The sequence below is a fragment of the Crinia signifera genome, chromosome 4 (assembly GCF_055691185.1).
Source record: "Crinia signifera chromosome 4, ASM5569118v1, whole genome shotgun sequence".
In the NCBI taxonomy this organism is placed as follows: Eukaryota; Metazoa; Chordata; class Amphibia; order Anura; family Myobatrachidae; genus Crinia; species Crinia signifera.
In genome coordinates, this window is record NC_139220.1 from 239,441,071 (window position 1) to 239,467,110 (window position 26,040).

Here is a 26,040-nt window from a genome sequence, read left to right on the forward strand (position 1 = left end):
AACCCCATTATTTATTTGTATTTTAAGGTGAGTTAGTTTATTATGCTGAGTGCTGAGCCCCCTGTATTTGTATTTACTAGAGTGTGTGGTCACAGGCCACTGCACCCCAACTTGGGAAGTGTGGGTGCTGTTTGCACCCCGTTCGTAGGAATGGCGAGTGCAGTGGTACACCTGTATCTCTCTCTCTATATATATCATTTTTAATAGTCTCCATATAAAAAATACAGAGCCGATGGTTTATGAATATGTAAATAAGCATATTATTATTGTTTATTTAAATGGCACCACAAGGGTTCTGCAGCGCCTAACAAGATATAAATGAGCAAAACAAGAAAACAGCAAGTTACAGGCATATATCGTGTACTTACTGAGCTGTACACAAGGAGTGATGGAAATGAAGGACATGATTATGCACAAGCTGACGTTAATGCTTATGAGCCCTTTGTTGAGCAGGCAGCCAGCTGGATGGGTGAAGTATGTATACAGGAAATAGAAGGCCAGGGATGCAATAAAATAGAACAGCAATGTGGTCATGAGCACAGCAATATACCAGCGCTTATCTTTCAGTGCACCAGTCAGCCTGGGAGAAAGAGAAGAGACAGGTGTTTTATGACTGTATTCATACAATACAGTGTATACATTGCAGTGAGTTTACTCTCCAAATAAACTATTCATCTATTACATGTAAGTTCAGTGTCACAGATCACCCTCTGGCATATAGCAGAAGGAGGATTTGGCAGTGACAGTAGCGTGCAATTTGGGGAGACAATTAGGGAGGTATTCAATGTTTGGTTGCGACTGTGGAAATGTTTCTGACCGTCCAAATCACGGCCAATCTGACGTCAATTCACCCGTCGATGGTCAAAAAATGCAGCGGATTCAACAATCCAGTGGCCATTTTCGACCATGCAGATAAAACTTTGTGGAAAGTTGAATCTGACAGGTTTCAATGCGGTCACAGTAGTCTTGCAATGGTAGTTGCAGAGATGTTTTTTTCACAAGGTGATTGTCAGTCAGAGACTGCTTGGAAGCGGTAACGGGGGAAAGAAAGCAAAAACACGGGGATCTCGCAATCATCCTGGGGACATATTACTGTTTGCAACTGCTATCCTGTACACAGCAGAAATAAATGCAAATAAATGCAAATCACATCATTTTAGCTCGCTCACTCTTTGAAGACCCGCAAGATTGCTGGATTTGCAGTATTGGGGTTGGGGCTTGATGACATCTGCATCAAGCACCGCCCCCAGAATTGGTGCCGGAGAAGAGACTTTAAAATAGGCAAGTATGCTTTGTTTGCAAGCAGCGGATCTGAGACATTGATTATGGCCATTTCTATACATTCTCAGAGGTGATGACATTACCATATTGTTGCACATCTGCTTTATACAAAGGGGGTTATTTTGGTTTACTCAAATGGACAAAACCATGTGCACTGCAGGGGGGGGGGCAGGTGTAACATGTGCAGAGAGAATTAGATTTGGGTGAGTTATTTTATTTCTGTGCAGGGAAAATACTGACTTCTTTATTTTTACACTGCAATATAGATCATATTTGCCTACCTTCCTGCATTCTGCAGGAGACTCCCTGAAATGACAGCAATTTCCCGCTCTCCCTCATTAGTTTAGCAATCTCCCTCATTTCACCTAGCGCACATTACACTGTTACATTTTTGGGGAAAAAAGGAGAAAGAGAGACAGATTAATTTATATTGAATCATCAGCACCATTTCCCAGCACTTTACCAAGTATAGTATCTCTTACTGGGAGGGGTGGTGAGTAACGAATTACTCCCCGGTGTGGGGGGCGCAAATAGATATGAGGTGGTTTGCCAAGCTGCAGTGTGGAGATGGGGGTAGTAAGCCCCCGTTAGGGTACAAGAGAAAACACAAAGGTACACTGCGCTAGATTATAATGAATGATAAATTGAGATAACAATACGTGCCAATAGGATGAAAAAACAATGGGATGCGTTTATTTTTTTAAAAAACATAAAGCATAATAAACCTGTTATGGAGGAAATAGATAAAAAATAGATAAAAATAGATAAAAAAAGAGGAATAAAAATAGTCCAGTTCATACGGTACCGTATACGAGTGTATCACAATTGGGTGGGTCCGTTCCTATGGTGTCTCCTGGATAGTAGTAGGTGATTTGTATCCAAATGTGACAAAAGGGGGCCTCTTTGTGGCAGGCTCTTCTGGAGTGGCGTACTCCTGGTATAACACCAATGTCCTGATTTAGGCACGTGTAGGTCCCAATTGGGGGATGCCGGTAGGTAGCCCGGGGTCACAGCGGGTTGCACACAGGAAGGAGGGGGGGAGACTGGTTCGGATCCAAGTGATGACAAGAATGGAAGTTCAGAACTGGATTGTGGTATTCCTTATAATCCACCTATGGATTACCGGGTCACCCGCTGTGACCCCGGGCTACCTACTGGCATCCCCCAATTGGGACCTACACGTGCCTAATCAGGACATTGGTGTTATACCAGGAGTACGCCACTCCAGAAGAGCCTGCCACAAAGAGACCCCCCTTTTGTCACATTTGGATACAAATCACCTACTACTATCCAGGAGACACCATAGGAACGGACCCACCCAATTGTGATACACTCGTATACGGTACCGTATGAACTGGACTATTTTTATTCCTCTTTTTTTTATCTATTTTTATCTATTTTTTATCTATTTCCTCCAGGTTTATTATGCTTTATGTTTTTTTTTTAAATAAACGCATCCCATAGTATCTCTTACTAACTGCTTTGGGGCTCATCTACATTTGGATATAAGTCATTTTAAAAGATTCCTCTCAGATGTAGCAGTACACACCCACGCTTCTAGGTGCCACATTCACAATCTCTTTTCACAATCTCTCCATATATGGAACAAGACACGCCCCTTTGGGTGGACCACGACACGCCCCCTCAATGGGGCGCTGTGCAAAATTCTACTACCAACTATAATCTCCCTGAAATTACTTTTCAAAAGTACGCAAGTATGATATAAATGTCACTTTGAAGTAAAACCCCACCCAAATATAATTCTTTCTGCACATGTTACATCTGTCCCATCTGCAGTGCAGCATGGTTTTGTCCATTTGAGAAGGAATTTGCCTTTGCGAGGGAATCAGAATAAGGGCCAAAGTCTCAGCTGCAAATGCATTTGCGCACATCTAAATCAGACCCAAAGTGTTTAAAGAATTGTCTGAAAGGCTTAAATATGTGAAAGGCTTAAATATGTGAAGTGAGAGCTGATCTGCATACTATTCTCTTCTCCAATAAAGGTGTGGCATTAAAATATGTCTAGAGGTCCTCTACTAAGATGATAACAATGGCATAAAAGGAAAGTTCATTTATCACTGGTTCATTTTGTCTTTACTGCCCCCATGTGGTGACAGTAGGGATACACACCAAACTAATTATTCGATTACTGCCATTTCTCAGTCAGAGGTCTGAAATAAGTCATCATCCGGCAAAAGTACAAAACAATCCTATGAGCAGAAGGAAATCTCACCAGTTCTTGTTCCAGGTGTGGGCAAATGCTGTTATCAGAATCAGCTGGATGAGGACAAATGAGAATCCACCGCAAACACCGACATAATGCCACACTGAGGAAACAAATGCTAGATGCTATTAAAGTACATTGGCCTAACTCATACATTGCCTTTTCTTTAAGTCTGAGATTTTGGCTTTATGCTAAATGATTTGTTTGCTGCCTGGGGTGTTGCTCCCTGCTGTGGTATTTCTTGCACAGGTCTGGTCTGCATATCAGTGCTGCAATACAGACAACACTGTGCTAGAAGTACCACAGCAGAGAGCGACACCCCAGGCAGGGAAGAGGACTGCATGGGTATGGGTATTTAAAGGTCCAGCATCTTTACTAGAATGAACACGAAACATTTGTAAAAAAAATAGTGAATTGTATGTTCTCCCTTCCTCCTGCTCCACCTCCTTCTCCCACTGTATGACGGACCCTTTCCATACTGCAGAACCCAAATTGTGTCCGCATCCCTAGAAAAGCCTGGTCAGACCCTGTCATATTCAGACCTGCCCCTGGCTGCATAACAGTATGTACAACATTCTAAAGCATGATGATGTCTTTATCTCCAGTCTACAGATTATCAGCCTAACCCAATCAAGCTAGCAGCGAAGCCACTAGCATTTTTATTTGGCATCTATTGCTTTTGTAAATGTTTGCATATGCTGAAATGGTGATGGTAGTATACTCATACTGCTTTCACACTGACAAAACATTTCAAAAACCGGTATCTTTAAACGGTATTTAAAACGGGTCTGAGCCTTCACACTGCAGTAGATTACCGTTTTATATACCGTTTAAGTACCATTCACATCAGTCAACCCGTTTCAAGGCAGAATGCAGGGTAAAGCCTATCACAGGTCTGTAATCTGTTGTTTTTACTTCTCACTGCATAAAAAACGGCTCTGAAACGTGTAGGACTCTGATTTTTAAACGTTTTGAAATACCGGTTATCTTTAACCGGTAAATCAACTCTGGCGCTTTCCCACTGCAGCCTTAAACGTTTTAAAATGGGAAAAAAATATACCATTTAACAAGTGCAGTGTGAAAGAGGTATCAGACAGTGCTGAATGTTTGGCAATAATAGAGAATAATATTTATCCCCGGCGTGGAGAAAGTGCAGACATAGCATAGATATTTGGCTTTGCAGTGTGCAGTAGATGCTTCACAAAGTATAGTTGCAACAAACAGTTGTTGGGGTAACAGGCAATCCAAAGCAGCTGATCGTCACGGTCATTATTGTGTGTGTTAATTGCACCAGCCTTCTAGTACTTCCAAGAGATACACAAATATGCTATCACTGTACTCAACCTACATATGCCCGCAATTCTTCTTTCCCCCATTCCACTATGTACGTGTAAGCAGAAGCAAGGTAGAGATACAAAATATATTATTACTAGGTGATTCATCGCGCCCTACGGGCGCTCTTCACACCGGCGTAAGGGGCTACGCCCCTTAATTTGTGAACATTTGTATTGTGAGAAATATGGTTAGAATTGTATGAAAGATGCCCTGTATTGCAGCTTCTGGCAGTGGGTGAGGGTCCAGCGTGGCAGCACAGGAGTACCGGACGGTGGCCCTGAGTCAGTGTCTCCTCCTACTGGGTGGGAGTTAGGGTGCATGAGAGCAGGAGGCTGGGATATGAGGCATGATAGGGGTATGTGGGCAACACAGCGTCAGCGATTACCCAGTGGTGGAAGTTACGGTTCAGGAGAGCAGGAAGCTGGGTAGTGATAGGGGTGTGTGGGCATACGGGGGACTAAAGAGGGTGGTGGACACTGTGCAGCTTCTGCCAGTGGGTGAGGGTCCAGCGTGGCAGCACAGAAATACAGGAGTCAGTGTCTCCTCCGACTGGGTGGGAGTTAGGGTGCATGAGAGCAGGAGGCTGGGCGGTAAAGCATGATAGGGGAATGTGGGCAACACAGGGTGAGCGGGTCTCCACTGGCGGAAGTTACGGGGCAGGAGAACAGGAGGCAGGGCAGTGTCCTCCCACATTGATGGCAAAAGTATTCAACATCGGCCATAAACCATCGATTATTTGAAAATCATTGATGGTCGATGGGCATCCCTAGAACTGGAGGAGGGTGGGGGACAGTATGCAGCTCCCGGCAGTGGGTGAGCGTCTCCTCCCACTGGGAGGGAGTGAGCGTGCATGAGAGCAGGAGGCTGTATAATAGTGGTATGTGGGCAAGACATTGATAAAAGTTGTGGCGCTGGTGCAGAGGGCAGTGGGGAAACCTGCAGTGCGGCAGCCAGGGCCGGATTTCCCACCTAGGGGCGGTACCTGCTTGTGGTGGTACAGGATCCCCCATTGTCACGGGGGTACGTGAAATGCGGGAGCGGGGGCCGCGGTGGTCCGCTGGGGGGTGGAATTGCCGGAAGGGGGTCTGCAAATTGCGGGAGGGGGGGTGGTGTGTGGGGATCCGCGGTTAGCGGGAGGGGGCGGGGGTCCGCAAATCGTGGGCGGGGGCTCGGGGGGGCTTGAATCGTGGGAAGGGGGGTCCGCAAATTGCGGGAGGGGGGTTGTCGGGGTTAGTGAATTGCGGGAGGGGGGGTTGCGGAGGTCCGTGAATTGCGGGAGGGGCGCGTGGGGTGCCGTGAGTCAAGGGGGGGTGGTGCGGGGGTCCGTGAATCACGGGAGGGGTCATGAATCGCAGGAGGCGGGGGTCGTGGGGGGGCTGCGAATCGCAGGAGGGGGGGTGTGGGGGGTTGCCGTGAATTGCATGAGGGGGGCGTGAATCAAGGGAGGGTGGGCGCAGGGGGTGGTGCGGGGGTCCGTGAATTGCGGGAGGGGGCATGAATCGCGGGAGGGGGCATGAATCGCGGGAGGGGGGGTCGTGGGGGGTTCCGAATCGCAGGAAGGGGGGTATGGGGGGTGCCGTGAATTGCGTGAGAGGGGAAAGAATCGCGGGAGGGGGGGTCCCCGAATGTGTGAATTACGGGGCGGTCGCAAATCGCGAGAGGTGCCGAGGGGGCCCGCAAATCGCGGGAGGGGGGGCGCTACGGGGGGGGGGGGGGTTTTCTTGAATCGCGGGAGGGGGGGTCGTGAGGGGTTGCGAATCGCAGGAAGGGGGGTGTGGGGGGTGCCGTGAATTGCGTGAGGGGGGCATGAATCGCGTGAATTAGGGGGCGGTCGCAAATCGCGAGAAGTGCCGAGGGGGCCCGCAAATCGCGGGAGGGGGGCGCTACGGGGGGTTCCGTGAATCGCTGGAGGGGGCGGCGCGAATTGCGGGAGGGGGGTCGCAAATCATAGTAGGGGGGGGGGCCGTGAATCGCGGGAGGGGGGGTCGCGGGGGGCCCTTTTAATGCCGGGAGGGGGGGTCGCAGGGGTCCCGCGAATCGCGGGAGGGGAGGATGCAGGGGTCCTGCGAATCGCGGGAGGGGGCTCGCGGGAGGGGTCGCTGGGGTCCCGCGATTTGCGGGAGGGTCGCGGGGGTCCCGCGTTTCGCGGGAGGGGGTGGTCGCGGAGGTCCAGCGAATCGCGGGAGGGGGTGGTCGGGTCTGGGACGGATATTAGACAGCACTTACATCGACAGCCATTACATCGACACCATTAGTTCGACAGCTCAATAGGTCGACATGGTTTTAGGTCGACATACCATTAGGTCGACATGTCATTATGTCGACAGCTCATTAGGTCGACAGCTCATTATGTCGACATGTTTTTAGGTCGACACTGCCATTAGGGCGACAGAGTCTATGTCAACAGTCAAAAGGTCGACATGGGTTTTTTCACTGTTTTTTGGCCGAAATGTCGACACAGTCGACATGGACACAGTTTGAAGTGTACCGCAGCCGCTCGCTATGCTTCGGGCACACTATTTTATTCTCCCACCACGCCCTAGTGGATAGTAGGGCATGAAATACCGCCTGTCGGCACATGTCGGCTCAATAAACAGTGAAAAAACCCATGTCGACCTTTTGACTGTCGACATAGACACTGTCGACGTAATGGCAGTGTCGACCTAAAAACATGTCGACCTAATGAGCTTAGGGCATGAAATACCGCCTGTCGGCACATGTCGGCTCAATAAACAGTGAAAAAACCCATGTCGATCTTTTGACTCTCGACATAGACACTGTCAACCTAATGGCAGTGTCGACCTAATGAGCTGTCGACCTAATGAGCTGTCGACCTAATGAGCTGTCGACATAATGACATGTCGACCTAATGGTATGTCGACCTAAAACCATGTCGACCAATTGAGGTGTCGAACTAATGGTGTCGATGTAATGGCTGTCGATGTAAGTGCTGTCTAACAATAGTCCGGATACCGGGGTGGTCGCGGGGGTCCCGCGAATCGCGGGAGGGGGGTCGCGGGGGTCCCGCGAATCGTGGGAGGGGGGGTTCGCGGGGGTCCCGCGAATCAAGGGAGGGGGGGTCGCGGGGGTCCTGGCAGAGGGTAGGGATGTGCAGGAGTAATGGTGGATGGTGGCTGTGGAGTAATGGTGGATGGTGGGCGTGTACTGTAGCCCTGGCTGGGCGGGGGGAGGTGATGTCAAGGGGGTGGAACGTCAGACACATGAAAGTGAAACTGTTCTACACAGGAACGTTCTCCACAGGGGTTGAGTGACAGATCTGGCTAAATATATAAGAGATAACAGGCATGCCCAAACTGTGGCCCTCCAGCTGTTGTGAAACGACACATCCCAGCATGCCTTGCCATAGTTTTAGCATTCCCTAATAGCAAAACTGTGGCAAGGCATGATGGAACTTGTAGTTTCACAACAGCTGGAGGACCAGCTTGCTGGCCATGCCTGCTACATAAACACATATTCATAGATATTTTGGTGCACATGCACAGCACAAAAGCATGTATTTTATGCAAGAAAACACAGACTAAAATCCTATTACAAATGATTCTCTATGGGCCTGATTGTCTTTTGCTGCAGTGGTGGCTGTGTATTTATGCTAATGTCACTGTCACTATGGCAGTGCAGGTTCTCCATCAGAGTGTGGTCTCCTATGTGAGCATATGTGAACACAGCCACTTTCAGAGATACACACAAGCCCATGTCGATTTCACCACCCTTATGTTACATCCCAGTAATGCCCATTAGAATTCTCAGGCCTGCGTCTGATCCTGTACTGCATCTCTGTGCATAGATACTAAGGACACATGCAAAATCACCATCTTTGAATCAGACCCTGTATATCATATGATATTTGTATTTAAGACATCGCATTTTGTATAATATTGTGTATGTAGGTAACGAATATGCACATACACTATACAATTAATGCAAATATAAAGAATAAAAAACAATAAACAAGTCTTGCTTGAGTTCAAATGGGAATTAAAACTTAGAAAAACAGAAAAAGAATACATTTTTCTAAAAAGGTTTCAGAATCATAATACCCTGCCTAACATAATTACCTTCTTCTGCCCCATCACACCTTTCACTAACTGTCCTACGCCCCCAGCACACCGCTGACTAACCTTACTGTGTCACCAGCACACTTTGCCCCTGTATTGTTTTCGCTAACCTTCGTGTGCAGAAAACCCCTCCAGCATACCTCCTACAAACTTTCCTGGGGATACATATGGATGACCAGAGGTGGGGGTGCCTAGCTCTAACCTAACCCCAGTAGACAGAATTTTTGATTTAACCACAGCGCAACAAAACAGCCTTCAGCCCAGGGTGACACCAAAGAAGCTTTCACCAAAAAGCTTGTGGAAACAGTGAATGGAGAAAAGATAGGTATACCTATCTTTTCTCCATTCACTCTAACCTAACCCCATTCGGCTCGCAATTTTACCATTCCTTCTAAGTCCCTAAACCTAACTCCCCACAGCCTAACCCTAATCCCCCCACATCCTAACGGAGTCCCCTGTGCCTAAACCTAACTTGAACACCTCTCACTACTATTCCTGTGTCCCAGCACACCTCTCACCAACCTTCATACAGTATGCCCCAGAATACCTCTCTGCCATTCCTGTTCCCCAGCACATGTCCCACTAACCTACCAATGCCTCCAGCACAGGGACTAAGTAAAAACCGGATTCGGACTAGACCCCGGAACGCCAGACCGGACATCAAACTCTGCATTCTGGAGCTTGCAGTGTCCAGTCTGGGTGGTGTTTTGTCTGCGGGGATACCTGTCATTGCTTTCACCAGGGACATGGGGAATGGGAGATTACAGCCTCCCCGTGTGGTCTGGACCGTTATGGTTGGCCACACCTCCCACACTTAGGCCACGCCCCCAAATTTACCGGGACCCAGCATTTCTCTCGGCTGCCCTGCTCTCAGCTTTGATACTGTCCCTGTACAGACATCACAGTATGTGTATCCTAAGAACAACTATAAGTTTCCAGCCTGAACCTGCAGCACCTTGCAGCACCTTGTACTAACCTGTGTCCCCCAACCCACCTTATTCTAACCTGCCTGTGCTGCACACTGGCACAGTAATTACCACATTTCTGCCTCACAGATCTGCGATCATAGGTTCAATATGATTCGAGCCTATATGGTCTCTTCCTGGCACTGTGGTTTCATTCCACAGTCCAAACATACATACTCGAATGATACATGGCTATAAATGGCACTAATCTAATAAATAATATTAATATCTGTACCACCCAGTCCTGAGAGACTCTACCCTGACTCTTGCCTACTACACAATACATCACGTAAGAGGATACTGGGTAAATGTTATATCTTGCCATCTAGCAGGTTCTTTCAGAGCATGGCTCCACTGTTACCATTCTTAAGGTTAGACTCACTTAGGCAAACAGTTGGTTAAAAGCACAAGTAGGCTATCTTGTACAAAACAGCTCAGGATTAAAGCACTGTAATGACATAATTGGCAGTGGGTTCAAAGCACAACAAATCCAATAACCAACACTGCGGGGGAATTTACTAAGATGTATATTCTACTTCACATGTGATGCTGCTATGGGCAACCAATCAGAAGCTACTTCGTATTTATTTAGCACCCTCTAGAAGATAGTAGACAGGATCTGATTGGTTGCCCATAGCAACATCACATGTGAAGTAGAATACACATCTTAGTAAATTTCCCCCAATAGGTGGTATATTTGCCTTAACTCTCAGAGGAATGATACAGGCCCTCCTACACCAGTGACCAGCAAGGAACCAAATCCAATGTGCGTGACCACATCCATAGAGGTTTGGTTATTTAGCAATATCTAACCCCCCCCCTCCTCTACGCCTTCCCTGTGGAGAATAATTATGCACTTTGCAATCATATAATTTAAAACACATATTAAATAATTAGTAAAATGGACCTGGTAAATGTCAGCTCAGCAGGGGTTATTTCCTATGACACATAAATCTACTGAAGACCGAATGTTGCCTATAGAAACCAATCAGACTCTATCTATAATCTTCTATAATCTTCTAGAGGGTGCTAAATAAATAATAGAATCTGGTTGCTATGGGCAACATCACATCCTCAATAGAACTCCCACCTTAGTAAGTTTACCCCAGAGTGAGTTTTTTTTTTAAACATTTCTCTTAGCAATTTAATGACTATCAGGGTTCCTTGTTTCCACTCTATAACTGCAGCCTCGTGCCATACACATATACAAGAATAAATGATACAAAATAATGAAATATACAAGTTGTGTTTTTTCTTACCGCGTATAAAAGACTCACTAGGGATAAAGAATGCAGCAACACACATTCCTACTAAGATCAGGAGCTTCAGACACCAAAACCTACAAACCACAATACAAAAAAAAAAAAATCAGTATCCACATTTTGCTTTGGGCCTGATTCATGTTTTGAAGAAAAATAAAAAAAGAAAGTAAATTTGGGCCTGATTCGCTGTCCTGTGCGTAATCGCAGCCTAACGAACAGGTGAACACTGCCCAGCCAGACATGTAACCCCACCCTTGCTTTCTCTGGGGAACACCCAGCGTTTTTATGGGGACTCCCATAAAAGGCTGAGTGTTCTGCTGCTAACACCCCCTGCCCGCCCTTCCCGGAACGAACAGCCCGGGAACAAATTCGTCCCGAATGGTTCTGAATCGGACCCTTTGGGGGAAATTTACCAATATGAAAAACCTAGTTTTTCGTATTGGTATTTCCCCTACGACTGCATACGACTGTTTCAGTCGTATGCAAAGTCGTGTTCCGGAGGGGAAATTACAAAGCAGTCATATACATCTGCTTTGTAACCCTCTGATGTCGTATTCATTCGTATTAGCTGGCCATATATACGGCCGCTAATACGAATTTTTCTAGCAGTCTGCACGGATCAGTCAGATCCGTGCAGGCTGCAGAGTGTAAAAAAAAATAGAAAAAAAAATATTTAAAAAAAACAGCGTGGGGTCCCCTCCACAGCCGAAACCAGCACCAGGCTGACAGAGCCTGGAGCCGGTAATTAAAAATCAGGGAACCCGACAAATAGGGGTTCCCTGATTTTTAACAACCAGCCCCAGGCTCCTGCTCTGGGGCTGGTTCCCAAAATATGGGGGACAAAATGACTAGGGGTCCCCCGTATTTTAAGAACCAGCCAGCAGGGTAATGCAACAGCCGGGGGGAGACTTTTTATACAAGTCCCCCCGGCCAAAGCATTCAGCCCTCTGACCAGTCAGCCTGGCCAAGTCCCCCCCCCTCCAGGACTTACCTGACCAGGCTGAAGCCTGGTGCTGTCCCCGATGCCCCTGGGCGGTGGGCATCGGGCTGATTCAAGTGTAAAAAAAAGATTAAACTATTGTTTTTTTACTGTGGCACTACAAGTGCCAGCAAGCTGGGACTTGGAGAACCACAAGTCCCAGCCTGCTGGGCATTAAAGGGCCCGCTGGCACTTGTAGTTCCACAGTTAAAAAAATAGTACACAAAACACACTGACACAAATTTTAAATAAAAGTTTAATACACACATCACACAAACACTGATACTTACCTATCTTGATCCCGTCGGTAGGTCGCTGGCTCCGGTGTCGGCGGCTCCGGGGTCGGCGTCCTGTCTGAAGAAAATCCATGGTGGACCTGTGGAAGGAAATCCTACTCACCAGGTCCTCCATGGATGGTCTTGTGTCTTCTGTCTTCTTTTCCAGGGCTTATTTCTTTATCTTCTTTCTTCTTTCTTCTTCTTTACGCTGCCGCCGGGACTTTCAGAGCTTCAGAGATGTTTCCTCCTCGACGTCTGGACTAAGAATGAATTCTAGCCAATCAGGAGCCGACTTTACTGTCTCCTGATTGGCTGCTAGGCGGCTCCTGATTGGCTAGAATTCATTCTTAGTCCAGACGTCGAGGAGGAAACATCTCTGAAGCTCTGAAAGTCCCGGCGGCAGCGTAAAGAAGAAGAAAGAAGATAAAGAAATAAGCCCTGGAAAAGAAGACAGAAGACACAAGACCATCCATGGAGGACCTGGTGAGTAGGATTTCCTTCCACAGGTCCACCATGGATTTTCTTCAGACAGGACGCCGACCCCGGAGCCGCCGACACCGGAGCCGCCGACACCGGAGCCAGCGACCTACCGACGGGATCAAGATAGGTAAGTATCAGTGTGTGTGTGATGTGTGTATTAAACTTTTATTTAAAATTTGTGTCAGTGTGTTTTGTGTACTATTTTTTTAACTGTGGAACTACAAGTGCCAGCGGGCCCTTTAATGCCCAGCAGGCTGGGACTTGTGGTTCTCCAAGTCCCAGCTTGCTGGGGAGGCTTGCTGGCACTTGTAGTGCCACAGTAAAAAACAATAGTTTAATCTTTTTTTTACACTTGAATCAGCCCGATGCCCACCGCCCAGGGGCATCGGGGACAGCACCAGGCTTCAGCCTGGTCAGGTAAGTCCTGGAGGGGGGGGACCCCTTTATTGGGGGGGTCCCCACTCCCCCAGGGCCCCTGGCCAGGCTGACTGGTCAGTAGGGATGAATGCTTTGGCCGGGGGGACTTGCATAAAAAGTCTCCCCCCGGCTGTGGCATTACCCTGCTGGCTGGTTTTGCCTGGGGCTGGTTCTTAAAATACGGGGGACCCGTAGTCATTTTGTCCCCCGTATTTTGGGAACCAGCCCCAGAGCAGGAGCCTGGGGCTGGTTGTTAAAAATCAGGGAACCCCTATTTGTCGGGTTCCCTGATTTTTAATTACCGGCTCCAGGCTCTGTCAGCCTGGTGCTGGTTTCGGCTGTGGGGGGGACCCCACGCCGTTTTTTTATTTATTTACTTTATTTATTTTTACACCGCAGCCTGCACGGATCTGACTGATCCGTGCAGGCTAAAACGAGAATACGACAGGAAAATGGTGTTCTATTTTTCTGCCGTATTCTCGTGGACAAAAGCAGCCGTAATTTCTATACGGCTGCTTAGTAAATCAGGAACCACCATTCTTTTGAATGGTGATTCCTGTCGTATTCTATCGATGGTGTAGACATTCGTATTTGTAAATACAAATACGAATGCTCCATCCCTAGGACTACGAATTGTTGTATTTTGGGGATAGAAAATCCCGAAAATACAAATTCGTAAAAAAAAGGTGTATTTCTCCCTACGAATACACCTTTTTTCTACGAATCCATTTTGGTAAATTTCCCCCTTTGTGCCTGGAACAAACCATTTTGCCATACAAGGGCAGCAGCAATTTTTTTTTTTCTGTACAGAATAAATACTTTCTGCTTTTGCATGTTGCCCCACAAATGTTTGACAATTTTATTTTTACACTGCAATTTAGATTCAGATTGAACACAGACCACCCATCTCTAACTCCCCACCTGCAGCCCAACATGGGTTTGCCTATTTGCTTGCTTTTATGCTTTACTTACAAACCTGAATCAGGCCTTGTGTATTGCAAGTCATCATTTGATACATAATACAGTATATATGCTTTCCCTGATGCGTTAAAGGACCCAAACATCAGGCAGCTATCAATGCAAATCCCTGTTTTGACAATAACTTTGTAGGAGGATTGGCATTACTGTAGTAGGCATTACATTATCTGATAGATGGGGCAAAGTGTCTTGTCCCTTTACTTTTCCGTGCTATTGTACTTCCACAAGGTGACGTTTTCAAACTCTATCATCGAAAAAATAATAATTTAAGCACACTAATAATCATCAGGTGCAGGAAAAAGAGAACAGCACCGGAAATGAGAACAGGCATTGGTGCTAAATGTAATGCCTACTGGAAATTCGACCTTTCACAAGGTGATATGTGACCATGTATGAGCACAAGGTCACAGAAATCCAAGATTACATCTAATAGTCATAATGTACAGGGAGGCATCAAAACACATAAACACCTTTTACCTTATAAACACTGACATGGTGAAATCCTACTCAACCAAATCCAACATTTGAGAGGGGGTCTAGGGTCAAAAGAGGCCAGGCTAATGCCACATCGTGCAGTGATGGGAGGGTGCCCTCCCAACCTTATAATGCTAATGGCTGGACAGTGCTTAAAAAGCAAGGCTGTCCTACTGAAACTGGGATGGTACAGTATATAAATGTATTAGCATCAACTCTCTGTCTCTATCACATGTAGAAATAGTCTGTGGTACTAGAAACGGTACAGTGTTGCACTTTACCCATTGTGGACCATAGCCCGGAACTGCTGTGTAGACTTCACATTGACAAGGAATACAGACTGGATGAAGTAAAATGATGCAGTGCCAAAGCAGACCCTGTACACAGCTGTATATCCCACCAGGATTTCACAGTCTGTACTGCCAGGCAGATGACTGCACAGGAGCGAAAACCAAGGCACCTGTATTAACGAAGAGACACAGGTTTAAATCGGTCAAGAAAGTGAATCCTGTTTCTCAAGTATCTATATTTATTAGTACAATGTAGCACAAAGGACTAGAATACATTATTTAGCTGCTGGAACCCAGCACAGCACCCTTTTCTCCATGAGAGGCAGTTCCTCTACTGCCATCACTGGTATTGTGTAACACTCCTGCCTGGAATAGATAACCAGATTCCTTCATTCCAGCTACCTCATAGACCAAGGCTTACCTGGCCAGGTTCACCTAGACCAGGCCTGTCCAAACTATGGCCCTCCAGCTGTTGTGAAACTACAAGTCCCATCATGCCTTGCCACAGTTTTGCTTTTAGGGAATGCTAAAACTATGGCAAAGCATGCTGGGATGTGTAGTTTCACAACAGCTGGAGGGCCACAGTTTGGCCATGCCTGACCTAGACCCAAAACTTTGTCATGCACAAGGTCAACATGGGAGAAAGTTCAGCACAAGCAAAAGGTGGGTATGAAAATGATAGGCACATGAAAAGGTAGACCTGCGTTTTTCATGGGGGTTTTTGGTGTCAATTAGTAGATTTGATAACATGGATCCTAAACTAGTGTACCACATCCCCTAACATGGCTTGGTTTGCACTCCATGCTCCAGGCCGCCGTACCATCTTCCCTGCGATTACGGCAGTGCTCCTGCTGCCGTCATTGGATTACGAAGGGTAAGTATCAAAAAAACATTGTCATGCGCAAGGTGGACATGGGAGAAAGTTCAACACAAGCAAAAGTTGGATAAATCACTGACTAAACAGTAAATATACATGTCTTGCAGCTGGTAAATTGGAAGGTTAGATGACAATTCCAATTGTATAACAATGTGTTGGTTGGGTTAAATGACCAAACCTAACTAAAAACAACCTGCATCCAGTGGAGTCCCTAAAGACTGGGCTCATAGATAAATGCTGAATGAGGCTGATCAGCCCTTTAAGTTCTGTAGTAAATTAAAGTCAGCCACCAAACTGGCATTTAATCCATACTAAACACTTTCTATAAGCACTGCAATTAACCAATGACATAATATTTAATACAGAGTAATTGGTGACATCACTCTGGCAGAGAACATGCTTCAGTGACTCTGGCACTTGGGCCAAATAAAGTTGTTCCTGTAGCATTAGAGACGTTTTATTGATCACTAGTAGCGAATGAGCAGTTTGCAATCAAAACAAATGGTTAAAAACATGGACATAACTGTATTGCCTGTATTCATTTTGACTATATAGTCAAAATCTAATTGAAATCGAATAGACATGGATTTGTTTTCAGACGCATTCGATGTTGAATCAATCCTGTTGTAGTGTAATGTAGTGTTGCGCATGCATAGAAGACTCTAGGGATGGGGAACCTTTGGCCTTCCAGCTGTTGCTGAATTATGCATCTCAGTATGCCCTGCTACAGTTTTAGCATGGCCAAATAGCAGCAGGGCATGCTGGGAAGTATAATTCAACAACAGCTGGAGTGCCAAAGGTTCCCCATTCCTTCTCTAACACAATGCCAAAGTCTACTGCACCGCAGAGAGGAGGGGTCCTGCATAGAATCCTGCAGACAGGCCCCCTGCTCTCTTAAACCACCTGTGACAGGCTGTTAAGATAAATTAATCTGTAACCAGACTGCACATGTTAGGCCTCATGGCATTCCCAATGGCTTTCTATGCCTAGATTCACTAGTGTCACATTTTGTTTTCTGGCACAGGAAATCCATCAAAAGCCTGTTATACTGGAGATTTCACCATATCTCTCGGCACCTTAAATGTCCCTTAGTTCCGGCAGTCAGCTACTTACATGTTCCTTAACGGTTTCTGACACCTTTTTGGAAAGCATCAGGCAGCAGACAGTGGAGGCCAGGATGTGGTAGAAGGTATAGAGCAGCCTGGTACCAGTGGACACCTTAATGCTGGGACAGCAGGACCAGCACAGAGAGCATGGAGAGGGACCACAGCAGCAACATATCTAAGGAGGAGATTAGGGCAGTAAAAGGTAATAAGAGGAAAATGTTACATTAAGACCACTCTCCTATTCTAAATACCTCACCAAAGTATGATAAGTAACCACAAACAACCCAACCCTGGTATCTAGAAAAAAAACCAGGCTTGGTCAATGTTAGACTTTACATACAGTAATGATAACCAACCTTACTGGTCCCCTTATGACTTCAAACCGGGAAAGACTGCATACCTCCCTACTTTGTAGACAGGCAAAGAGGGTCAGCTGCGTGTGCCAAAGGCCCCATGCCGAAATTAGGGGGAGTGGCTTAGTCAAAATGGGGCAAGGCCACGCCCCGTTTTCGCTGGTAAGAGGGCCTGACCAGTGGCTATGTAAGCTGCTGGCCAGCCCCCAACCTCTCTAGTGTGGGAATAGACACTGTGTGCATGCGCACAGCATCTATTCACCAGATGACAGGGTGATTCATTCATAAATGCCCCCCCCCCCCCCCCCCCCCGCGGGACAATTCCGGCACCAGGCGGGATGCAGGAATGTCCCCAAAAACCAGGTCATTCTCGCGGTAACCAGGACAGTTGGGAGTTATGAGTCTGTGTACAGGTAAAAAAATTATATAAACAAAATAAGGGTTCTATTACACAACACATTTAGTACAAGTGTATAAAACAACTAATTGGAAATGTATTTCATTTGCCTAACTTGCTTTAGTGTGGAAGCTAAGTTATGATTGGTCTGTCAATCACATCACATTTTTGCAATGAGGACAATATTATTAAATGTCCCCTTGTACTTGAACCTTGCTGTAACACTGAAATTTCTCCATTGTGAGACGAATAAAGGGATTCTATTTCTATTTTCTTTAAAAAAAAAACCCACAACAACCTTTAGAATACACAATAAAATGCAGCTCTCCAATGTCATACCCAAATATGGGCAGTAGCATTTTTGGAACTGTGGCATTGGGTAGCAGATGTTTTTCTATTAATGCCCAACTTTTACATTGTTACACCCGCCCAAAGTACAATATGCTACAGACACAGAGAGGTGAATTTACTAAGATGGTAGTTCTATTGAAGGTGGGATGTTGCTCATAGCAACCAATCAAATTCAAACTATTATCTTCTAGACGGCGCTAAATAAAAAATAAGTAACATCAGATTGGTTGCTATGGGCAACATTCCATCTTCAATAGAACTACCATCTTAGTAAATGTACCCCTAAGACACACTTGGGTCACTCACCTGGTATGAGAGAGACTTCAGCAAATCATTACATAGCCTGTTTCTCCTCAGGGCTTTGCGGACAGTCATATCATCCATTAGCCTCATAGCTGTAACGAGCTACGGTTGGGTCTCTACAATCTAAAGATCTACAGTTTAGGTGGAAACATCTTCCAGGTCCTGATCAGCAGCTGATTGGTTGTTGTCATAGACCATCGCTAGCCCCCAAAAAGATTCACTGTTATCAGTCTCCAATGACCTCTGTAGGACAAAAAAGGATCATCACCAGTAATAGTTTTAGAAGTTTTTCAGCCTTCAGCCTACATACAAAGTGTGATAAAGTCTGAAGAAATCCTAGTAGTAAGCTCCCTCTGGCCTTCTTATTTCATGATGTCGCTTGTTCTTATTGCAGATTTCACCGGGAAGACCACTCATGTTCTATAATGTCAACGGTACAAATGAGGACAAAAGTCCCAGTAGCCATCACTGTCAGCTGCAACACTTTCATCCATACCGGCATTTAAGTTATTGACCAGTTATATGTATAGTTTCAAGGAGCCATCCTGTAGATGTATCAGCCTACATGCAGTTCTATAAAACACTGATTAGTATCTGATTGACAGTGGGATCTCAGTCCACATCTTACCATCTGCACAGTAGGGGGAGGGTTATGGAAGCTCAGTACATTAAATAGGATTTGTTCAAAGCCAGTTAGTTACACTACAAAATAACAGTACATATAGCACCATGGACAACACATGAGACGCATGCCAGCAATGTTACAGTAAATAAGTAAAAGCATGGCTAGTTGACACAAGCATTTTTAATTTATTTGATAAGCAAATTATTCTTTGCCTATCATATTGTTCTAATTTCCACATAGATATCTTAGACTGTTAGCCTATTGGCCTGAACCAACTCCCATAGCAAAGTTACATGTGTTATATCATTTTTCACCATTTCAGCAAAGTTTCCAATGTGGTGTACAGGTATGTAGTTACACCATTGGTCTCAACCCAAAACATAAGTGATTATCTCATTTAGAGGGGGTGTTTGTCGTTTGGGTAGCTCTCTTTTGGCTCCACAGTAACCTAATGAATTATTATTTATTTGTTAGTATTATTTCTACATTCCACAATTCTCTATTCATGATATTTATAATAATAGTTTACTTCATTTATATATATCAGTAAGTCATTAGAATAAGTTCCTTGTCTGGGTTACAGTTATTAACACCACAAAACCCCGATGTAGCTGAAAGTCAAACACAAAATCGTACCAATATGGGTAATCTGTGTATTTCATGGATTCACATTGGTTTCCTGCGCTGAAAGGTGCTGAGCGAGTACAGGAGCAGTGCTAGAGATGTAGATAAGCTTATTAAGGCTTAATTTAGACAGGATAAGAATACAGCCATCAGCCATGGAGTGACATAAGGATCACAAACACTGACAACCTACAAATCCATCTCTATTAAAGTGCAAGATGCCCAACATCACTGTGACATAGAGGGCCAGATGTACTAAGCTTGGAAAGTGATAAAATGGAGAGTGATAAAGCACCAGCCAATCAGCATCTAACTGCCATGGTACAGGCTGTGTTTAAAAAAAAGACAGGAAGGAGCTGATTGGTTGGTGGTTTAACACTCTCCATTTTATCACTTTTCAAGGCTTAGTACAGGGGTGGCCAACTGGTCAGAGGCAAAGAGCCGAAAAATATCGTTGGTCAAGCCAAAGAGCCAACATCATGCGCGCGCCGAAGGCGCGCGCGCCAAAAAAGGGGTGTGATCGGGGGAGTGGCCAGGGACGTGGTCATATGACACAAGGGGAGTGGCCACATGACAAAACTTTATGCCCCTAGTGCCAGATATGCCCCCCACAGTGCCAAACATCATATGCCCCCCACAGTGCCAAACATTATATGCCCCCCACAGTGCCAAACATCATATGCCCCCCACAGTGCCAAACATCATATGCCCCCCACAGTGCCAAACATCATATGCCCCCCACAGTGCCAAACATTATATGCCCCCCACAGTGCCAAACATCATATGCCCCCACAGTTAGGAAGCTGGGCCCTCCAGCACAGGTGTTGCCCACAGTGCAACACCTATGCTGGAGGGCCCAGCTTCCTAACTAAAAGCCCCACCTAGAGGGACAGGAGGGCCCAACAAACAAATGAGCCACGGGCCAAGAAGGTCCGACTAATGCGCCCACAGGCCGGAAGGGCCTGAATGTGCCCACGGGCCTAGTGCCTGACACCCGGTGGTCAAGGGTGGATGGGGGGTAGGAGACCAAAGGCCCCTACCTGGTGTTGGGAGAGGCTGCAGGGGGGAGCTTCGTTAGCTCTTTTGCTTCCCACCCCCGCTGGCCTCTCCGGGAGCCATCTTCTTTGTTCTTCCAGAAGGCGCCGGAGATCTTCTGTCTTGATCCCGGCGTCTTCTGGCCTCTTCAGCGGCGCCGGAACTGTTCTCCCCGCCGCCGTCTTCTGCGCCGTCCTCCGGCGGCTTCTCGCCTCTTCAGGAGCGCTCCTGCGCTCCGCCGGCATGGAGACATCTCGCCCTCCCGCTGGCGTCCTAGTAACAGGGCGTCACAGGGAATCAGACGCAGATATGTCATTCTAAATGGGCCCCAAAGTGTTCACACTAGTAGTGTATGGCAAATAGTGGGCCTCGAGTATCCGCATCATGCACCCCAAGTGGGCCCAAGTCCCGGAGTGGCTCTGTTGTTGTCCGCATGTGCCGGTGTGACCGTTGTCCGCATGCCATGCTGTGTGTCACTATTATTGTCCCCCATGTGCCAGTGTAATGACATTATTGTCCCCATGTGCCAATGTGACTATTGTCCCCATTTGCCAGGGTGACTGTTGTCCCCTTGTGCCGGTGTGACTATTGTCCCCATGTGCCAGTGTGACTATTGTCCCCATGTGCCGGTGTGACTGTCCTGAGCCTGGGTGCACCAGTGTGACTCCATTATTGTCCCCCATGTGCTGTTGTTACGCCATTATTGTCCCCATGTGCCAGTGTGACTATTGTGCCGGTGTGACTATTGTCCCCATGCGCCACTGTGACTCCATTATTGTCCCCAGTGTGACTGTCCCGGTGCCAGTGTAAGTATAATCCCCCGGAGCCATCTGTGTAATGACCCCGCAGCCCGATGCCCTGTATACTGTCTGTGTCCCGGCCGGCTCCGTACAGCGCTGTGCCCGGGGCCGCCGGCGGTGTGACCTTATATAGCAGCACAGACGCCGCCTCCAGTCCCCGCTCAGTGCCAGGAAGACGGGAGCGGGAGGTTCCTGTGTGTGCAGCAGCAGCTACAGCCCGGTCACCGTCGCTGCCCGGAGCCCGCACTCCCCGGGTAAGAGATGTCAGACGCCGGGGCGAGGCGGAAACGGCGCGGCGAGCGCTGATTGGCTCGCCGCGGCCGTTTCCTATTGGCTGCCGATGCGGCGTTTTGAATTGGCAGCCGAATTGGCGCCAAATTCAAAACCCCGATGGGAGCCACAAATTTCAGCGTGGCGAGCCGCATGCGGCTCGCGAGCCGCGGGTTGGCCACCGCTGGCTTAGTACATCTCGCCCATAGTGTATGGTGACGTGCTTACACATCATTACCAGCAGATGAGCGGCTTTCCCAGAGATGTTGCGAGAGCGCGCAGCAGCACTCATCGCTGGGGCATACACACTGGGCGGTTTTGAGCTGAAAGCCGCTCAAACGTGCTGTATTGAGCGGCTTTCATCTCAAAGTCACCCAGTGTGTATGGGCCTTTAGGCTTAAATACTCAGGAACTTTTTTCTATAAGTGCTACAGCTGACCGTAGGGAAAGTGTGTACTAAGGGCCTGATTCAGACCCGATCAGATAGGGCCGATTTAATCCCCATTTTTGATGGTGGGGGTTTGTGCATGCGTGAATCTGCACATGTGCAAACCCCCTGTGCGAATGCCTTCAGCGAGTATCACACTTGCCAATACATTCGTAGTGTCAGGGGAGGGTAGGGGGCAGACAGGGGGCTTGCACAGGGGAACATCCAGCATTTTATGGGCGTCCCCATAAAAACGCTGGGCGTTTCCCCTGAAAACGGAGGCAGGTAGATGGATGTTCGGGGGTGCGTGGGTGGCTGATGTAAGCAGTGCAACGGTAAAGTACGAACAAGTTGTATAAAACGCATGTCGACCTTTTGCTTGTGTCAACCTTTTTTTTATATGTTTACCTTTTGACTGTGGACCTAATTTTTATTACATATTATGTATAAGGTACCACAAGTGTTTCACAGCGCCGTACAGAGGGCATACAATAGAACAGTACAGGGAGACACATTACAGTAAATAAATAACAAAAATCGAGTACAGGTAACAAAGTGCCCCACAATTCAAGACACACTACAGCTTATGCTGCAATTGCATTCGATGCCATCTCAGGTTCGATTTCCCTTTAAGCTCACCATTCTATAAATCACATGAAAAAAGCATTTTAGTGCATTCGATTTTGCATTCGATCATGCGATTTATCGAATGCACCGTTTGATAAAAAAACTGGTGGGATTGCAATATCGAATGCGATCGCATTGAATGCATTAAAAAGCACACCAGATTATCGAACAGATCTTGACAAATTTAAATAGAGGGCTGGCCAATCTGGGGGGATATAGAAACAGGTAGCCATTTTGGTACTCTTTACCTAGTACGGCGCCCATCGCGGGCATCGCGGGTACATTTATGTCTGCCCGCGACGCGACCGACGCGATGGACGCGATTTCCCATTGAAACCCATGTTAAACATGGAAATCGCGTCGGTCGCGTCGCGGCCAGCCATAAATGTACCCGCGATGCCCGCGACGCGATGCTCCCGATTTGCCATAGGAATCAATGTTAAAAGGCCCGATGGACACGATTTTACTGTTAAATGCCTCAATGGACCCGATTTTACCATAGGAAACAATGTTAAATGGGCCTTAGAGCCCAAATAGTTACCCTGAACTCTGAAATGGCCCCCCCAATTGTTTACGCCACCCCACGATCAACGTGAACCCGAAGCGTGGCGAGCGCAGCGAGCCCGCGAGGGGCGGCGGTACGCGTCCTCCGACCTTTTCATACCCCCACTATCCACGTCGGCGTGGAGTTGAGAATAGAATAGCGAGCCACCGAGCCCGAAGCCCCGCGAGGAGACGCGGATACCTTCACAGCTATACGCGTCCCTTCGCGGGCTTCACAGGTGTCCATGGCGACGCGGACACCTGTGAAGCCCGCGAAGGGACGCGTTTACCTGTGAAGGTATCCGCGTCCCCTCGCCACGCTTCGGGCTCGGTGGCTCGCTGCGCTCGCCACACTATTCTATTCTCAACTCCACGCCGACGTGGATAGTGGGGGTATGAAAAGGTCGGAGGACGCGTACCGCCGCCCAACGCGGGCTCGCTGCGCTCGCCACGCTTCGGGTTGACGTTGATCGTGGGGTGGCGTAAACAATTGGGGGGGCCATTTCACACTTCAGGGTGGCTATTTGGGCTCTAAGGCCCATTTAACATTGTTTCCTATGGTAAAATCGGGTCCATTGAGCCATTTAACCTGAAAATCGTGTCCATCGGGCCTTTTAACATTGATTCCTATGGCAAATCGTGGGCATCGCGTCGCGGCCATCGTGTGCACATTTATGGCCGGCCGCGACGCGACCGACGCGATGTCCATGTTTAACATGGTTTTCAATGGGGAAATCGTGTACATCGTGTCGGTCGCGTCGCGTCCGGGCATCTTTAGCCCGCATACGACGCGACCGACGCGATTTTTTACCTCACGATGCCCACGATCAAGATCGTGGGCGCCGTGCTAGGTAAAGAGTACCGCCATTTTAACTCCATGCACTCCTGTTTGCTTTGGTGACCGCTTCTCCAAAAGGAAGTTGAGCTCCTTGTAGGACCACAGCTGCAGAACATACACCTTGTTTGCACCCGCCCCCGACCTCTTGGACTACTCTATCTTCCTGTTTTCTTTCACAAACACAGTGCGAATGTTTGCGATTTTTTTGCGCACCCATGTCACCGAGGCGGCAAAGTATGTGGACTTCGAGTACTCCCCCAGGCGGTTGTAGGTAGCCTCCCGCTGCCTTTATTGCTGTAGTCAGGGGATGACGTCAGCCACAAACACTCCTCCTCAAGGTAAAGGCTGATAAAGCCAAACAGGAAGTCCTGCATTTCATGCGACATCTGCAGAATTTAAAATAAAAAAACAGATGTAAATATTGTTAAGAAATAACGTTTGTGTATTATAGTTGCATTTATTATACTGTTGATATTTAAAGTTTCTATTATAGTTGGTGTTGTAAAATAAAGTTTGTTTTGTAGTTAAAAATTGGTGAGGTGTTTATGATAATACATTGATGTGCGGGGTGCAGCAAGAAATAGTGTGCACATGGGCCTGCTGCAGCATAATTGTGGGCAGTGGGGCAGTAAAAACAGCGTGCACATGGGCCTGCTGCAGCATAATGGTGGGCAGTGGGGCAGTATAAAACAGTGTGCACATGGGCCTGCTGCAGCATAATGGTGGGCAGTGGGGCAGTATAAAACAGTGTGCACATGGGCCTGCTGCAGCATAATGGTGGGCAGTGGGGCAGTATAAAACAGTGTGCACATGGGCCTGCTGCAGCATAAAGGTGGGCAGTGGGGCAGTATAAAACAGTGTGCACATGGGCCTGCTGCAGCATAATGGTGGGCAGTGGGGCAGTATAAAACAGTGTGCACATGGGCCTGCTGCAGCATAAAGGTGGGCAGTGGGGCAGTATCAAACAGTGTGCACATGGGTCTGCTGCAGCATAATGGTGGGCAGTGAGGCAGTTTAATGCTGGCAAGTGGGGCAGTATAATGGTGTGCACATGGGCCTGCATGGCCAGCAACTTTCAGTGGTGCAGCATTAAAGTATACAGTATAAATGGTGTGCAGTGTGCAGTGTTGTTTACAAAATATTAAAATCATTGGTGGTCAGTGGTGTAGCCTGCCTACCTTTTCGCCCAGCAGCGTGCATCCAGCCTCCTCTCCAGTCATGTGCACAGTGGGTGAAAGTAGGGATGGCCATCGACCATTGATGATTCAAAAGCATCGATGGTTCATGGCCGATGTCTAATACTTTTGCCATCGATGGGGGAGAACGAGATGGTTTCCCTCCATTGATGGAACAGCCAATCAATCAAACAAAATGGATGACCATCGATATGTAAAAATATTGATGGTCGTCTATTGCATAGTTTAGCACTATCGATGGCCAGTTGCAGAATTGCCATTGATGGCAACTATGGATGGCAATGGCAAGGATGGCCATCCCTAGGTGGAAGAGGAGTGGCCAGGAAGTGACCAGAACTCTTCAAGATTCGCACGTCGCAGTTTAAAAAAATCGCATGCGCACAAAACAGCATTCGACCACACGTACAATTCAAGAAATATTATGTGCAGCACATAAGACTGTGAGACGCGACATTCAGCGGCGTGCCCGCACATCGCGTCAAATGGTACACATTTTGTACATACAATCATTCAATTTCTCAGCCAGATGAGGTTGAAATTGAAGGATTGTATACAATATCTCACAAGTGTATGGGCATTATTAGATGTAAGTAGCGATGGAGTAATCAACAAACTACAGTACTAGGGGC

At 47.2% G+C, this 26,040-nt stretch overlaps 1 protein-coding gene across 1 annotated transcript in view; it reads right to left on the minus strand.

Annotated features, from left to right (window-relative positions):
- Positions 1-19,987, minus strand: part of SERINC4 (serine incorporator 4) — a 44,160-nt gene extending 24,173 nt beyond the window's left edge. The window contains exons 1-6 of the mRNA XM_083184104.1: positions 18,430-19,987; positions 17,030-17,197; positions 15,031-15,209; positions 11,141-11,220; positions 3,515-3,608; positions 369-580 (exon numbers count right to left, since the gene is read on the minus strand). Coding sequence (XP_083040230.1) covers positions 369-580; positions 3,515-3,608; positions 11,141-11,220; positions 15,031-15,209; positions 17,030-17,197; positions 18,430-18,516 — 820 coding nt within the window. The 5' untranslated portion in view covers positions 18,517-19,987. The remainder of the gene's footprint in view (positions 1-368; positions 581-3,514; positions 3,609-11,140; positions 11,221-15,030; positions 15,210-17,029; positions 17,198-18,429) is intronic.
- Between the last annotated feature and the right edge of the window lie 6,053 nt (positions 19,988-26,040).